Here is a 17,893-nt window from a genome sequence, read left to right as displayed (position 1 = left end):
AGGGAAATGCTTAATTACTTCTTGATGAATTTTATTAAAAAGATTTTTTCACTGAATCATAACCAATAAAAAGTTTGATGGCTTTCACAGTTTGAATATGCCACATAACGAGCACCTGTTTCAGGAAACAGACTGACCCCAGCCCACTGGAAGTCCCTTTCAAGCTCTCATTTAGTCACTCTTCCCCCAGTTAGTACCACCTTGACTTCTAAGATCATAGATGCCTGTCTTTGGAGCTTATTTAAAGGGATCATACAGTGTGTTTTCTGGCATCTAGCCTCTTTTGCTCAGCAGTGATTGTGAGATTCATCCACATTGTGCTGTAAAGTATTGCTACTTCATTGCATGAATATACCTCAATGTATTTCTTCATTCCACCTCTGGGGTCATCTGGCGAGTTCCCAGTTATGGGCTCTTTTGGATAAACCTCTCAGTTAATTTTAAACTCATCAAGAGGGAGACAACAAACACTAAACATGGTGAGATGTTTAATATTTATAAAGGCATTGAATTAAAGTAAAACTTCCCTCCAGCACATGTTTTTTGTTTGTTTGTTTTGGTTTGTCTTGGTCTCTTTGTTTCTTTTTTTGTTTGTTCCTTCCCTCCTGGCTCGCTGACACAGGGGTCTCCAAGACACATGCAGGGAGTCTATGAGGTAAAAACTATGCTCAGAGTAAGAGTAAGAAATTATTTTCCTTTTCCACTGAATTGATATTCAGCGGAAAGGCAATGGTGGGCAAAACCTCAGGGAACTCAGTGTGGATTGAAGCAGTGTCACCAAACTTCCCAGTGGCCTTCGAGTTTGCTGCGATGCACTCACAGCAACAACAGGAACAGAAAATCCACAACGGGATGTCACTGTGCACCAGGAGAATGGCTAAAACAAAGAAGAGTGACACCACTCAGGTGTGGCGAAGGTGCAGGGAAACTGGATCACTCCTATGCTGCTGGTGGGAATGTGAAATGGTACCCCTGCTCTGGAGAACATTTTGGCTGTTTCTTAAAAAACAAAAAACATGCAACAGTTATCTCTGAGCATTTATCGCAGAGAAATGAAGACTTGGTCACAAATGTTCACAGCAGCTGGAATCAGCCCAGATGTCCTCCAACAGGGGAATGGGTAGGGTGAGCTGTGGCAATTCCATGCCATGGAATAGTGCTCAGCAGTGCAAAGGGACGCACCAGTTTTGTTTGTTTGTTTGTTTAAGTATAGTTGATTTATAATGTTGTGTTAGTTTCAGGTACAGCAAAGTGATTCAGATAAATATATGTGTATCTATACAGTAAGTCCTTGTTGTTTATATATTTTATATATAGTAAGTAGTGTGTATCTGTTAATCCCAGACTCTTAATTTATCCCTCCCTCCCCTTTCCCCTTTGGTAACCATAAGATTGTTTTCTATGTCTGTGAGTCTGTTTCTGTTTTGTTAATAAGTTCATTTGTATCATTTTTTTTTAGATTCCACAAATAAGTGATATCATATGGTATTTGTCTTTCTCTGATTTACTTCACTTACTATGGTAATCTCTAGGTCCATCCATGTTGCTGCAAATGGCAAAATTTCATTCTTTTTTATGGCTGAGTAATATTCCATTGTATATACGTACCACATCTTCTTTATCCATTCATCTGTTGGTGGACATTTAGATTGCTTCCATGTCGTGGCTATTGTCAGTAGTGCTGCTGTGAACATCGGGGTGAATGTATGTTTTCAAATTAGAGTTTTCATCTTTTCTGGATATATGCCCAGAAGTGGGATTGCTGGATCATATGGTAGTTAGTTCTACTTTTAGTTTTTTAGGGACCCTCCATACTATTCAGGAATGCACTGTTGATTCATACATCAGCTTGGGTGGATGTCCAGAGAATTATGCTAAATGGAAAAATAAGCCAGTCCCTAGAGGTTACATACTGTATGATTTCACTTATATGACATTTTTGAAATGACAACATTTTAGAACTGGAGAACAGATCGTTTGTTGCCAGGGTTAAGGATGGAAGTGGGGCAGGAGGCAGGTAGCTGTGGTATAATAGGCAACCCACAAAATCCTTGTGTTGGAACTGTTCAGTATCTTGACTGCAGTGGTGGACATATGAACCTACACAGCGGATAAAATTGCATAGATCTTAATACGCACACACGTGGGTGCGTGCGCGCATGCGAAATGGTATCAGTGTGGGTTCCCTGCTTGTCATATGATACTAGTGTTTTGCAAAGGTTACCATTATGGGATACTGGGCAAAGTGTAGAAGGAATCTCTCTGTATTGTTTTTTACAACTGCTGGTGAATCTGCAACTATCTCCATAAACATTTTAATTAAAATTCAAACAAAAGGGAAAGCCAGTTTCCCTTGAAGCTGTAAACATTAGCTTACTAACTCTTAGCCCTTGAGTACATGTATTTGCAGTATTCTGTGTAGCAAAATGAGACGTGCGCACACCGCTCTTGGCTGCAGACTGAAGTATATTGGTTGTTTCAAGAAAAATGTTTCTGCAGTTGTTTGAATTGCAGGCTGAAGCAGCACCGTTGTCACGGAACAGCTGGCAGACAAAATATGGTAATTCAGTCCTGGGGAGTTGGCAGACTTTTTCTTAAAAATGAGTGAGGTGAGAGTGTCACTCCAGAGAAACAACTGACAGCATGTGTTCCCCCATGATAAAGTCCATGCTTTCAAGAAAGAATTAGACTTTTAGAAAGTCAGTATCTGCCATCATGAGCTTGACAGCTTCCCAAAACCTAAAAAAACTTTTTCTGATGAGACTGGCGGTGATATTACCAAACACAATGTTTTGATATTTTGTAATGAAATAGGTCAACGTTTGGAAAATCTGCATAAGCTTGGTGAATCAATATTTTCCAGATAGACAGTACACGATGTTACAAAATCATGCATGGGTAAAAGATTCAAAGTGCAAAAGAGACCAATACATTTTAATGTAGTAGGGTATACAAAGTTCACTGACATGGCTTCAGAGCCACATTGCAACTTATCTTTAAAACACTACTTACTACATGTTGAGTTTTGGTGGCGCATCAAAGGAGAATAGCCATAATTATCTGAAAATATTATTTAAATACTTCTCCCTTTTCCAACTATGTATCTTTGTGAAGACAGATTTTTTTTTGCGTATATTTCAACCAAAATAACATGTTACAACAGATTGAATACAATACAGAAGTAGGTGTGAGAATCCAGCCGTCTTCCATTGAGCCAGATATTCAAGAGATTTGCAAAAATATGAAACAATGCTACTCTTCTCTCTAAATATTTTTATCAAACTAAAACATGTGCTTTAATTAATAAATTCAACAAAAATTAATCAAAGAATTCAAAATTTTCTCAGTTTTAATTTCTAATATAGAAAATAGTGGTAGACATTACATACATGAACCAAAGCTCTTTAGCATCCTCAGGACGCAGGGGGCCTGGGATGACAGTGTTTGAGAACCACTGATGTCATGCTAAAGAAAGCAGATTCCCAGTCAAAGGAATGTGGTTTGAATCAATAGATCCATCCCGTACCAGCTGGAGATCTTGGCAAGGCAGCCTCCCAGGGCTTATTTTCTCGTAAATGAAGTAGAGATGTAATGGTAATACTTACTTCAGAGGGGTTGAAGTGAGGGTTAAACGCATACAAAGAGGGCATTTAACCTATTACCTGGCCCAGAGGTAAGTGGTGATAGGATGGTGGCTTTATCGTTGTCGTTATGTGATCATGGTTGAAACCCTTTATTGACAGCTAACGGAAACACTAATAGCAATATTTTTTAGGGTCTTAAAATATCTGCTTCTCTTGTCAGGATGGAACTCCACTGCAGGCATTTGTAGCCGAAGTTGCAGAACAAGTAGTTGGCATTGCAGTGATCAGAGATGAAATGGTAAATTGTGAAGTGGATACTACTTCCCTTGATCGTGCCTTCTCCTCTCGTGAATTAGCACACAATGCCTCTTTTGAAGTTTCATTTTTACTTATTTAGGATGAATGTCTTCTTTTTCTGAAGGCTGTAGATCTGCTTGCATCCCACTGGGCAGCCTTTCAAGTCTCCATTTTTTTTTCGGTTCAAAATGTTTAAAATATTACGAAGAGTACATGAAAACATTCACCATCTAAAAATTCAAATAACCTTCCACCACCAAAAACAAGTCCCAGCTCCCTCCCCAAAGGATTACCACTATTGAGAGTTAGGCATTTATCCCTTCCAGCGTTCTTCCTTGCACTTATTTTCATGCATCGTGTGCGTGCGGGCGTGTGTGTGTAAGTGGACATCTAATTTTATTTTGTCCCAGTGCACAGCCAATTATTCCAAAGTATTTATTACTGAGTAGTCCATTCTTTCCCTACTGATTTAAAATGCTGCCTTTATATTATTAAATTTCCATGTGTCTGTGTCTATTTTTACTCTCTGTTCCATGGATTTATTTGTTGATATCTATTGCACTATCACGTGCTTTGGTATCTGGTGGGGAAGTCTTCTCATATTTATATTTTTTGCCTAAAGTTTCTTGGTTAAACTTGGGTGTTTTCTTTTCCAGATAAACCTTGTAATACTTACTATGAATTTATTTGTGCCTATGTAGATTTTACAGAACAATTTAGGCAGAACTGATAATTATAATATTGAGACTTCCCTTCTGGGAACATGGCTTCTGGAAGATACCCTTTCTCATGTTAAGGAGCTTCTCTCCTATTTCTAGTTTACTAAAAGTTTTTGTTACGCATGGGTGTTGAATTTTATTAAATGTGTTTCGGCATTTATTGAGGTGTTCGTATGACTTTATTTCTCTAATGTGTTCAAACTATCCTTGTTCTTGGATTCATTTCTCTTTTGATTCAATATATCTTTAAGGATTCTTGGAGAGTAAGTGGAAGAGGGTAGGGTCTCTGAGTCCACACACATATACAAGTTTTCATCTGTCCTCACACTTGAACACTCGTTCAGCTGTGAATAGAATTCATATGCAAATTATTTCTTATCAGAGTGTTGATGTTTTTACTCTCATTATCTTCCAGTATCCAATGTTACAGATAAAATACAGTCTGGTGTAAATAAATGTATGTATGTCTGCTTTCTCTCTTGAGAATTAGTTTTTCCCTTTTATTCCAAAAATTCTTATGAAGTACCTTATGCCTGATTTGAGCTTGGGAACATCTTTCTTCTATGATTTCACTAATGATTTCTTCCCTTCCATTTTCTCTATTCTCCATTCCTTTTTGGATGGAAGTGACCCTTCACTGTCTTTTACCTTTCTTCTTGTACTTTTTAATCTCTTGTACTTCTTATTCTTCATTCTAGGAGTTGTTCTTGATTTTATCTTCCAGATTCCTAATTTACTGTTCAGCCACATCTAGCCTATTATCCAGGCCTTCTATTGGAATTTTAATTTCAGAGTTCATGTGTTTAACTTCCAAGTCTCTTCCTTGTTCTCTTATTGTTCCTTTTTTGTAGGAGCTTGTTTGTTATGTTTTATGCGAGATCCTTTTTTGGTATCTCTGAGGACATTGAGTAGAATTTTTAAAAAATTCTCCTCCATTTGCTGGATAACCTCTGTTTCCTCTGGAGTGAGTTGTATGTTTCTCTAACTGGTCTTTTGTATTCGTCAGTTTTCCCCAAAAGTCTCTCCATGTCATGAGTGAGAGATTATCAGTGTGGATGGTTGGCATGGGCTCTTTGACGGTAGTGTATATCTGCTTCTCCATTGCGTTGCTCTGGCCACTGGGAGGCTGTCCATGAGCAGGGACTCAAGGCTCTCCAGGTTTTTAGCACAGCTGTGAGGAGCAAATCCCAAAGCTCTAAGCCACCCTCCAGAAGTAAGCCATCAAAACAAGTGACTTTCAGGAAACATAAGTTTTACCTTTAAAAAAAATTAACAATGAAAATGAGATAGTAAATAATAGGAGGGAAAACTCGTCTCTCATTATTGTACCTAAAGTCATTTTTAAATGATGTTTCTCAGAAAGCGCATGCCGTTTGTTTAAAATCTTCTTAGGTGTCCTTTCTCACATCTCTTTTTAGGATATAGAGTACATACGATCCCACTACAATATTGAAGACTTCATATACTTTAGTCACCACCAGCGCAAAGAGCATGGCCACCTGTATCACTTTGCCCTGAACCCCATTTTTCAGCACTACACCAAGTTTTTTCTGAAGGAGATCCTCCGTTTAGGATATAAGTCCTGTCTCTACTACCCTGTTTACCCGCGAGCCAAGGAAGGCAAGGTAAAAGAATGTCTTAAGTCACTTTTGCAGCAGATCTGTGTCACGGTGTCATTTGTGTCGTGTGCAATATTTTATTTCTTCTTCACTCCGTGTATTTTGATTATAATGTGGCTCTGAATTTCAAATGGCCATATTGAGTTTGGTCCTTTTCTTACACTACAGTGAAAACCCAGAAGGCTTTGAATTTCTGAAACCATCACAACCCATATAATTAGTAGAACAAATCGTTGGCTTTTCCATATCTACAAAGCAGACACTGAAAGCTACGGAAAAACACTCTAAGGGATGTGAAAATCAAATTATTTCTCATGTGAATTAGTGAATGCCAAAATGTCCTATGATGTTCTTCAAGCAAAGAATGTTCTAGTAGTGAACCCATAGAATAAATTAGCTCAGTCCTTAATACTGGTGTGCTATCACGGTATTGCAAAACAGCAGTATAACATCCCCATAAAAGTGATGGATAAAAAGTGGAGATATGTGTTATTGATGTAACCTTTATGTAGTAGATACCTCTATGTCTGCATAATACTTGTACTTACGTAGAGCAATACTTCTATAACAAACACGCGTCTACTGTGTATACATTATGTATATTGTGCACAAATAGCAAGCTCTTGCTTCCTGCTTCCGTGTATCCTGCTTCAGTCTCCTTCATAGCACTTCTCACTCGCTCACATTGTCTTGTGCCGTAAAGCTGGAGCTGTTTGTCCTGTTCAGAGCTGCAGCCCTGTTACGTAGAAGGGTCCCACACACTCACACGTGCTCACACGTGCTCACATGCAGTGTCCTGCTTGCTCACAGGCAAGGGCTTCTTGGAGCTGGATCCCCAAGCAGTTCTTTCCTGCAAGATGGTCCCTCTGTCACTGACAGTGTTGATGCAGACTTGAGGGGTGTTGAGAACTGAACCCCCAGGTAGAAATTTCTACCCCCCTAGGTAGAAATTGTCCCATAAGATCCCATTCGTGACCAAAAACTTTCTTAGGCTCTGCCTAGAGTCTGACATTGTCACGTTTCTTCTTAGTTACCATGGTGAGCTAAGTGGGTTTTTTAAATGCTCTGAATTATTAAACTTAAAAACAATCTAAGGTATATGGGTACATACACATAACAGTAATTTTACCAATGTATCTTATTTGACAAATGCCTTTTGGGGAAAAACAGAAGGAATGGAGGAGAAAGAAGAAAAAACATGGAAAAGATAGGTAGCGAATGTAGAATATGCTCTAGTGATGATTTTTTTCCTGTCAAAATGCAGCCCTACAGCAATGTGAATGCCCCAGATTTGAACCTGGGACATGGGAAGTTTAACAGTTTTGCCTGAAAATCCTGGTCCTGCACAATTTCTTTGTACTTCACATTTGGCCAAGTGCCAATTTGGTGGCCTTTAAGGATGTGATGTTACATTCTCAGTTTTTATTCCCAGTGTTTCCTGCCAGTGCCCAGTTGGTAGAAAGTCCTTTCGCATGCATCCTAAAAAATGGTGACTTGAACTGAACTCATTGAGTGTTCACGTATTTCCCTCCATGGTGTGGAATTAGGACCATGTTATGCGCTATTGTATATATAACATAGAAACACACTTGGAAACAGATTTCCTCTCTGTCTGCACCTCTAGTTGATTTATACACGTACATTTAAATAAGTGCAAGAAGCAATACCAAATAGTACAGGTAAGAATCTCCAAATTCTGCTATAAATCCCCAGTTGACTGCAGTACAAGTGAGCTTTCGGCTGACATGATGAAGACGGTTTTCTCCACACCCTCCTGCCAGAACATATACTGAGAGCTCTTCCAGGCTTAAAAACACAGCTTTGGCTAGAGATCCCTGGGTTCTGTTTCTCAGTGTGTAAAATCAGGCAGTGAAGTTCAATAGTGAAGAATTTTAGAAATCCCTTCCAGAAGCTCTTAGAAAGGCCTAGGGGCTATTTTTAGAACCACAAATAAGTCATGTGTAAACCACGTCATTTATTAAACTACAGCTACAGTTCCGTTTTACTTTCTTTGCTTTCCAGGTTAAATTCGGTAAATGTCTCATTAAAAATTTTTGGTTTGACAGTTTGAGGTTTACACAGTTGAAATACCCAAAGCTTAGGGGTTTCACCAAAACCCCTAAGATTTCATAAATGTGAAAGAAATAAAGATCACCATGTTCAGTTTTCTCTGCCAAGTCTAAAACTTGGATAAAATTAATATTTAAAGCATTCACCTAAAACATGATTTATTGTAGCCCATTTCAGTAAGCATAAATCCAGCTCACAATTTAGTATTAATATAAAGCAGAATAATCTGGTCCAGCCCCCTCCCCCCTCCACTCCCCCACTCTCCGGTTTTATCCTTTTGTTTTAAAACACTTATCTGATCAACAAAGATCCAGTTGAAGTAGCAGTGACTTTCACAAACATGAGGATTTTCACATCTGCGCCCTATTGCCCCTCAGATGACATTTTTATCTATGTGCCTTCTTAAAGCAGCTTGTGTGAAACACGCAAAGGTTACCAGGACGCAGGTAACACAGCTTAATGGGGTCAAATCGAGCTGATTCATGATCACTACGGAGAAGAATATCCTCCTGGGGAAAATACTTGTGCTGAAAAATCCCATAAACCAAACCACTTGTTTATCTGTCATTCCCACAGAGATAGTAATGCAATTACTCCCGTAATTATCTTCATTAGTGTCAGGCATTATCTACAATTCATTCCTCTGGTCGAAGAGTATGTTTGTTTATTTGCTGGTTTCCACCCCCCCTCTCCGGTTTGGCCGGGTTGGGAGTTTTGTATTTGTCGAGGCGCGTGCCGGCAAATGTGCGCGCGGCTCCCACGCTATTCCCCCTAAAATCGAGGTCGCTGTCTCCCAGTTTCAGAGCTCCAGCGCCCACTCGCTGACGTCCGCCCTCCACTACTTGGTTCCCGTGCGGCCCCGACGACAGATTGTCTATCCCCTGGAAAAGCTTGGCATCAACGCCCCATCAAAGGAGGTCTCCAGGGACGCGGTGGGTAGCCGGCGGCAGCAGGCGGGGCGCAGTGCCAGCGCGGGCGAGCGGGCGGGCGGGCGTGGCAGATGGGGCGGCGCTGCAAACGCGGAGCCGGAGCCCAACGGCTGCTCCTTCATCCCGGAGCCCAGGCTCCCTCCCACCGGCCCCTGCCCTAGGGTGGTGCCTCCGCAGCGAGCCCGGAGCAGAGCGGACGCCATGTGGTCCCTCGTGACGCGCCACCCCCCCTCACACGGGGGACGCCGCCGCGGGCTGCTGCGCCTCAGTACCAGTGGCTTGGGGTCCACCTCCCAGCATCTTTCTGGGTTTAGACCCCTTGCTCCAAAGCAGACTCCCCTTTCCTTCATGCTCTGCTTTCTCGGTTTGAGAACCTAGGTCTGGCAGCGTGAGGACGTTTGGGGCTGAGTCCTGAGCTAGGTTTGTTCCCTCCTCCTGGGGGAGTCCGCGTGATGAACAGGAACGTCTCAGCTGTCCTGGGTGGCGGGGGCTTTGAGCTTAGAGTGCACAGCCCTGGGACACTCTTAGTACCAGAACAGGAAAAGGGACCAAACAGAACCTAGATTTCGCTTTCAGTGGAAGTGTACGCGTAAACAGCCATACACAGAGCCGTGTTCAGGTACTTGGCTGGAAGCGTGACTTTGTCAGGCTGACTTACATGTAGGCTTGTACTGTATGTGCACACTTCCACTTAAATACGGTAGAAAAACGCCCCGCAGTGGGCCGACACTTGTTCTTTGTGAGAGAGAAAGGAGGAAAGTGGAAAGTTTAAACTCTCCAAACGTTTAGCAAAGGAGCTAAAAATGGTTCTGGAAACGGTGCTCAAATCAACACCCCAGTTTTGCAGGACATGCGTCACCTCACGGCCCCCAGCTCCTGCTTTACGTATGGGGGGGTGGGTCCACCAAGACCCATCTTAGAGGCAGGCTGCTCTAAGTCCTATGTAAAATCCTAAGTCTTTATATTTGTAAAATAAAAAATAAATTTGTATTTATTTTCTAAGTTCTAATTTTGTATTTGAGTAGAGACTAAAAACGAATAGCAGTTCTTTTGCTCTACCCAGATCTTCATTATGGAAAATGTGAAGCATGTACAAAAGTAGAGCAAGTTCTACAAAGCAGGGATTCTCCTTCTGTCTGTGTTGAGGGACCTCGTCTTCTTTTTTTAATGTACAGTCCCTCATAGACTGATAGTTTTGTGAAACGTGAATTCCTAGAAGGAGATTAAAAACAGAGACCAAATTCAGGTCCTATTATTTTATCACTAGGTTTAACAGACACAGAATTACTCTGCCCACTTGCTCTAAAAGCTTCTGCAGGCAGACGGGCACGTGTTACAGCCCACACGATGGGCTGTGCAGGAACAGCTCCAACAGGGTTCAACTCTTGGCCAGTTTTGCATCTTCTACAGCCTCACCCACTTCTCCTTCCTCCCTTATCATCTTGCAACAGATACATGTCATCACTTCATCCAAGACCACAGGTGTGTCCTTAGGTAGCAAGGCCCCAGCATCACACTCTAGAGAGGAAGGGGCCCCGGGCAAATCTGTAGGACTGTGGGGTCGACCACCAGGTGGTCTGCTGGTGTGTGGAGATCCTGGGATTGGATTCTTTTGGAATGACAGCCAAGAGAGTGTGTCGCGGTCAGGAAGGGTGGCCTCATCTGTATCTGTCACTGAAACACAGCTAATGTGACATCCTCCTGATCCCAGGAGAAGGGGCCACAGGTACAAAGTACAGAGATGTAGCTTCTGTGTGAGAGGTGCTGCCCTTTTGCAGCCACTGCTGAGATGCCTTTGAGTTGGGATAGACCACGTGGCCAGGCCAAGAGAAGCCCTCACACGTCGGCGGCAGCCCGTAGCCCCAGCACCTTCAGCTGGTCCCCAGGGGGCGTGAGTGGTATGGCTGGGGGGACGGGGAGCAGCACGGGGCTGCCACCTGGTATCAAGAGCCGCGTTCCTGAACCTCTGGAGCTTCCCCATCCTCACCCCACCCCCAACCCTGGGAACCTACAGACCTGGATGACTTTGAGGTGAGCTGTAGCTCCTGGTGGGGAAAAAGCCAGAGAAAATATTTTATTTCACTTAAAACAACCCTACTGGGACTTCCCTGGTGGCGCAGTGGTTGGGAGTCCACCTGCCAATGCAGGGGACACGGGCTTGAGCCCTGGTCCGGGAGGATCCCGCATGCCACGGACCAGCTAGGCCCGTGTACCACAACTACTGAGCCTGCGCTCTAGAGCCCCACGAGCCACAACTGCTGAGCTCGCGTGCCACAACTGCTGAGGCCCCCGCGCCCGGAGCCCATGATCCACAACAGGAAGGGCATCTGTAGTGAGAGGCCCGCGCGCTGCACTGAAGAGTGACCCCCGCTCGCTGCAACTGGAGAAGGCCCGCGCACAACAGCGAAGACCCAGCGCGGCCACAAATAAATAAATTTGTAATAAATAAATAAATTAAATAAAATAAAATGATCCTATCATGATTTCCCAGGTTGTTATGAGTTGAAATCATTGCTTACATTTAATAAGCTTTTTCATGGCCGTCTCTCTGTGCTGTGTCCCCACAGAGCCCCCGGCTTATTTCAAGACCTAGCAGAGGATAGATTTTGTTTAATTAATGAATTAATTGATTGATTGATTGATTTTGGCTGCGCCGGGTCTTAGTTGCAGTACGCAGGATCTTTGTTGCGGCATGCATGTCGGATCTAGTTCCCCGACCACGGATCAAACCCAGGCCCCCTGCATTGGGAGCACGGAGTCTTTTTTTTTTTTTTTTTTTTTTTTGGTACACAGGCCTCTCACTGTTGTGGCTTCTCCCGTTGCGGAGCACAGGCTCCGGACGCGCAGGATCAGCAGCCATGGCTCACGGGCCCAGCCGCTCCGCGGCATGTGGGATCTTCCCGGACCGGGGCACGAGCCCATGTCCCCTGCATCGGCAGGCGGACTCTCAACCACTGTGCCACCAGGGAAGCCCAGGGAGCACGGAGTTTTACCCACTGGACCACCAGAGAAGTCCCCAAGGATGGGTTTTTAAATCCCTGCTCCAGGAAGACAACCACTTACCGGATGGGTGGGGCTGGTGCTCGTATCCGCCACTTTGTGCTGTGTTGTTTACTGTATTGGTGAATTCTGACTTTTTAAGAAGTACTTTCCTGCTGCTTGTTATACTTGTTCTTGAGAAGGGTTTAGTAAAGATTTAGATTTAGTAAACAAGGTTTAGTGAAAATGTTAGAAATCTTAAAGTTGGACCAGAGGATTATCGAGAGCATAATCCACATGGGATGAGCCTAGACATTCAAACGTTAAAATACTACATTAACATTATTTTAAATTTTATAAAACATTGTAGGCGGATTTAATGTTTTAGGCTGATTATCTGAGTCAAGGTGAGCCAGTTGGAAAATTTTTTGGAGGACTTTCTACAGGGTCCTAAGCACATTGATTTCTTAGCAGGGCAAATAGTACTGCAGCCGTTGAAGTTGAACGATTGTCTTACTAAATGAATCTCTCTCTGTCCCTTTACGTTTTCCACTCCCCTCTGCCCGGAGCTACGAGCAACCCTCAGCGCCCTCACGTGTCCGCACACTGCTCTCGCTGGGCACTGGCCTCTCATACTTTTTATCCCATCTCAGACTGACCATCGGTTCCCTGGCTTTCACCTAGGAAGCCAGTCTTCAAGGGAACAGATCACTTCAGGCATGAGTAATGGGATAGAACGCGTTTCATCTCGGTGCGTTGCCAATCTGACTCCGGCACAAGCCAGCAGAGATTGAAATTCATCACTGCGTGGTAGGGTAGTGTGCTCTCCTCGCCCCAAGGTCAGGTAGCTGCTGCCTGCTTTAGATGAGTCGGTGTCCCTGCCACCAAACTGTCCCTGTCATTCGTATCAATTGACAGCATGCCCCGTGTCAGGTCAGAAGAAACGACCTGGAAAACATGTGAATGGTTTTCATCACACATCACCGAGGTAGGCCCGGAAGGTTCATCATGTCGCCACAGTCAACCAGCAGAGATACGTGGATAAGAGAAGGCTTTTTCCTAACCGTAATCCACGTGGCATGGACCGAGAAGATTCGTTTCTTAGCTTGAATGGGCTGTCTTGGCCTGGGCATTTGCACTCTGAGAATTATTATGATGGGAATTTTTAATGAAATGAATCAGTGTGGCCCACTTGCATGCGAACTATGATCCGGGAAGTGCTCAGAATTTGGCTGAATGAACTGATGGCCATATTAATTACAGACTGTGGACCAATTTGACCCACGCTTACTTTCGGGTGGTTCCTCGGGCAAGCTGGCTTGCTGTCCTTCCTGCCTCCCCGTAGGGATTCAAACATGACCGTGACAGGGGCCCTGTCCTCGGGGAGCGTACAGCCCAGTGTCGGTATTAACGTGGGACTGCTCAGGGCTGGTTAAACCAGGGATGGGAGAGGGCTGCATGGGTCCCTGAGCCCCGCCGGGGTCAGATCTGTTCTGCGGAATCCTTTGGGAGGGAATGTGTCTGGTCGGAGGCATGGTTTCCTTTCCAAGACTGGGGTTTTAAATGACTCTTACTTGTCATATTAAACACCAGAAAATGTGCTTTGAACTTAAAAAGCTCCTACCTTTGCTTCAGTATTAAGAGATGCTCCCCATCATCCACTTCAATCACTTTGGTTCTCTATGTTGATTTCTAGTATTCATAGAATTAGAGTGTCAACTCACCTCTCCTTTTTTTTTTTTCCAAATTTTTTTTGTACCAGATCAATCCATCTTCTTTCAGATGACAGAATCATCTCAGGAATCAGACTTTCAGAGTGATCAACACCTGTTATTTTTTTTGTGGTTGTTTATTGGTGACGGTCTGTTTAAATCTCGACTAATGAATTATTTGAAGCCTCCGTTTTCCCTTTGTCCTTCTACAAAAGAAAAATGACGGTTTGTTTAACCCCCCTTCTTGGAGCTAAGTGCTGGCCCGATTTTTCCTAGTGTGTGATCTCAGGAAGATGTCACGCTCTGGCATTCGGTTACCCTTTGAATCGCCCCTTTCATCTGGGCTGTTCTTCCCCAGTTCAGCTATAATTACCATCTGATGGACTGTTGCTGGATACTGTTTCACTTGTACATCTGCTGCCCTAGGAAATTGCATTATTCTCCCAGCACCTGCTAGATCTTCCCCAGCTTAATTGTTTCTCCAACCCCTTCCTTAAACTTGGAAACTTTCACTGCCCGCGTTAGACTTTCCTTGGTTGTACTTGTGTGTGTGTGTGTGTGTGTGTGTGTGTGTGTTTAAATTAGCCCTTTAGAATCTCCTTGGTAGAAGTTTCTAAAAATGCAAACCCATATTTTTCAACATCATATATGCACTGAACATTATTAATGTGACCATGGTGATATTTTCCTGAAATGAAATTAACCCACTTCAAATCACCGCCATGAGTCCAGTTTGCTTTTTCAAGCCACTTCCCCGCCATTTCCTACAGTTACCCTACCTATGGGAAATGCATTTCCTCCTATTTGTGATGAACCCTTTTCTCTGACATTCTTAGAATAATTTACATAAATTCCTTTGTGAGGTTTTTTCTTTTTCAAACGAATACAAGTTGTATGGTCATTTCTTTCCAATTCTTTGAATACTATCTAGTTTAGTATTGTACATAGTGTATATGTGTACATCAAAATGACTTATGAATCAGTGATTTATTCTCCTTGTTATCACATTCCTCCCTCTTAGAAAGGTTACAGGGTAATAAACAGCAACTACTACTATTATTACTAACATGCTGTCGCTAAAGGCTTCCCATGAGTTATCTCGTTTAATCCTCATATCAACACTTGTAAATAGTTACTGCTACTGTCGTCTTCAATGTACATAAAGAAAACAGGCTTGCAGGAGGGAGAGTAAGTGACTTGTCCAAAGGCGAATTCTTGACAGAGCTTCAAACCCAGGCAGTTGGATGCCAAAACTCATACCATTATATATGCTCTCTTATCTAAAAAGTTAAAGCAGTGATACCATGGCTTATTGTAGGAAAACCAAACCACAGAAAAGGAAGATGGCTTGACAGAGACCTTTTGGAATCTCCCAGATGTTTGGCACCAGCTACATAATCAAAAGGTGACCCACAGATAATCGGCTTTCCGCCCGAACAGCTGGATTTTCCTCCTGGCTGAGCCATCCAGCCTTGGGTTTGTTCCTGTGCCAGCCTGACCCTGGCTGGGCTGGGAGCAGACACAGGGGTCCAGGATAGAGCCCTGGGGTCAGCTTTTGGACAGCAGCTGATCCAGGCTATCTCCATGTCTCTCTTTGTTGTGTCAGCTCGTTGTTATAAACCTTTTGAAATTATAGTGGCAGCTGCTGGGAAAGGTGGAAAAAAAATAATAAACCCGTATGTGGGTCGCATTATCCGTTTTTCAAGATTCACTTCCATGCTATGTGTGGCTTCACGGTGTTGTTAGAAAACCCTCGAGTAAATGCCCAGGATGAGCAACTGAAGGTTTATTCAGGAGGTGAGGGGTGGGTGGGGGTGCGCTGGCAGCGTGATGGACCCGCCTGGACGCTGTTTCGAAATTGAGTTGTGGTAGAGTAGCAAAAGGAGGTCTCTAGGGTGTGATAAGAAATTGTGAAAAGTAAAGTTACTTCTTAACATCTCAGTATTGTCAAAAATCAATCCTGTATCTTATCATCGTTTTCTAGGATAGATATTATAGGAGAGTTGATCTCTTTCTCTCTCCCCCGCCACACCGTCTTCCTCCATCTTCCCTCCCCCCCTTAACAGCTTTATTGACATATAAATCACCTACCATACAATTCACCCACTTAAATTGAACAATTTATTGGTTCTTAATATATTCACAGAGTTGGGCAACAATCACCATCTAATTTTAGAACGTTTTTGTCACCTCTCCCCAAAAGAAACCCATTAGTAGTCACTCCCTATCCCCCCACCCCAAGCCCTAGGCAACTATTTTAGTTTCTGTTTCTATGAATCTGCCTTTTCTGGGCATTTCGTATAACTGAACTCTACAATACGTGGTATTTGTGACTGTCTTTTTTCATTGAGCATCTTTTCAAGGTTCAAGCAATTTGCAGTATGTATCAGTATTTGATTCCTTTGTTTTTGGCCGTGCTGCACGGCATGGGGGATCTTAGTTCCCCAACCAGAGATCGAGCGCATGGAAGCACAGAGTCTTAACCACCAGACCACCGCCAGGGAAGTTCCCATTAATTGCTTTTTATGGCTGAATAATACTCTGTTGTGTGTACATACACCATTTTACTTGTCCATTCATCAGTTAATGGACATTTGAGTTGTTTCCACTGTTTGGCGACTATGAGTAATGTTGCTATGAACATTTGTGCACAAGTTTCTGTGTGGATATATGTTTTAATTTCTCTTAGGTATTATACCTAGGCATAGACTTGCTTGGTCATATGGTAACTCTAGGTTTAATGTTTTGAGGAACTTCCAAACCATTTTCCCAAGGGATGGCACCATTTTGTACTCTCATTCTTAGATCAGCTCAGCATCACTGCTAGTAAGTGGTGAGGTGCTGGCCAGCTCAAGGCCATGGTTGAGCCGTGAACCTGACTGTTCCTTCAGTTTCAGGAGTGGAGCTTTCTCACAGCTTTGGGAGAGCACCATACACGTATTTGGCAGTACACCACCAATCTAAGCTTCATTTCTTTGGAAAGCAGAGAGTTTTTCTAAAATAAAATCTCTCCTGCACTCATCTTCCCTGCCTCACCCTCTCTGGCCCATCAGCCTCCCAGGGGCCTGCACAAATGTTTCAGAGAGCTCCTGCAGCACAGGGAATGCCCATCCAGACCCCAGGAGTGACGCGGAGGACTTTCTGTTTTTCACACCAGCACGTCCAGCACTTCAGCCCACCTTTAATAATGTTATTGCTTTTAAAACAGCTACCAACAGAAAAAAAAAAAATTCTGAGGCTTTCTTAGATGCTGATGGGGTTCTCGCCACAACCCAGTAGGGGGAAAATGCATTCTGTTCCCTGCAGAGCCAGGGTAATGAAGGCCGCGGAGGTCCAGAAGGGCCTCGGGATGCGCCAGCTGCCAGCTGCAGAGCTCTGGACGCCACGGCCCAGCAAGGCTCCCGAGTGGACCCGAGCTACCAGGCAGGAGCTGGCCTTCGCAGCTAAGTGGCTTCTTCAGAATCCGCCTTCAGGGAGGAAAAGCACACCCACCAACAGGACGCTTTGCTTTGTGTATTTTAAAGGAGCTGGGGATATAAAACGACAAAGGGGACAATTAGAGCTGCAGATGCCCACTAGGGAAGTTACATCTTTCCCTTTGATTAAAATAATATATGTGGTTACAAAAGCAGTGCATATTGATAAGAGAAATTTTAGGGGAAAAAAAAGTAAAGAGAAAATGGATGAAACCTGCAATCCGCTATAGATTACCTTTCTTAATACTTTGGTGTTTTCACTTCTAGATTATTTTCTGTGAAAAAAAATTAAATATGGAGTTATATGCACATAGTGGTTTTGTTTTGTTTTGTTTTTTTTACCACCATCCCCACCCCACCGCGGTTTTCCCCCCTTGGTGTCCATACGTTTGTTCTCTACATCTGTGTCTCAACTTCTGCCCTGCAAACTGGTTCATCTGTACCATTTTTCTAGGTTCCACATACATGCGTTAAAATACGATATTTATTTTTCTCTTTCTGACTTACT

At 43.2% G+C, this 17,893-nt stretch overlaps 1 protein-coding gene across 1 annotated transcript in view; it reads left to right on the top strand.

The window, feature by feature from the left end:
* Positions 1 to 17,893, top strand: part of CFAP61 (cilia and flagella associated protein 61) — a 264,938-nt gene that overhangs the window by 111,811 nt on the left and 135,234 nt on the right. The window contains exons 15-17 of the mRNA XM_032604424.1: positions 3,805 to 3,882; positions 6,019 to 6,225; positions 9,087 to 9,221. Of these exons, the coding sequence (XP_032460315.1) occupies positions 3,805 to 3,882; positions 6,019 to 6,225; positions 9,087 to 9,221 (420 nt within the window). The remainder of the gene's footprint in view (positions 1 to 3,804; positions 3,883 to 6,018; positions 6,226 to 9,086; positions 9,222 to 17,893) is intronic.

The sequence above is a fragment of the Phocoena sinus genome, chromosome 15, assembly GCF_008692025.1.
Source record: "Phocoena sinus isolate mPhoSin1 chromosome 15, mPhoSin1.pri, whole genome shotgun sequence".
NCBI lineage: Eukaryota > Metazoa > Chordata > Mammalia > Artiodactyla > Phocoenidae > Phocoena > Phocoena sinus.
This window is presented reverse-complemented; position numbering and strand designations above follow the sequence as displayed.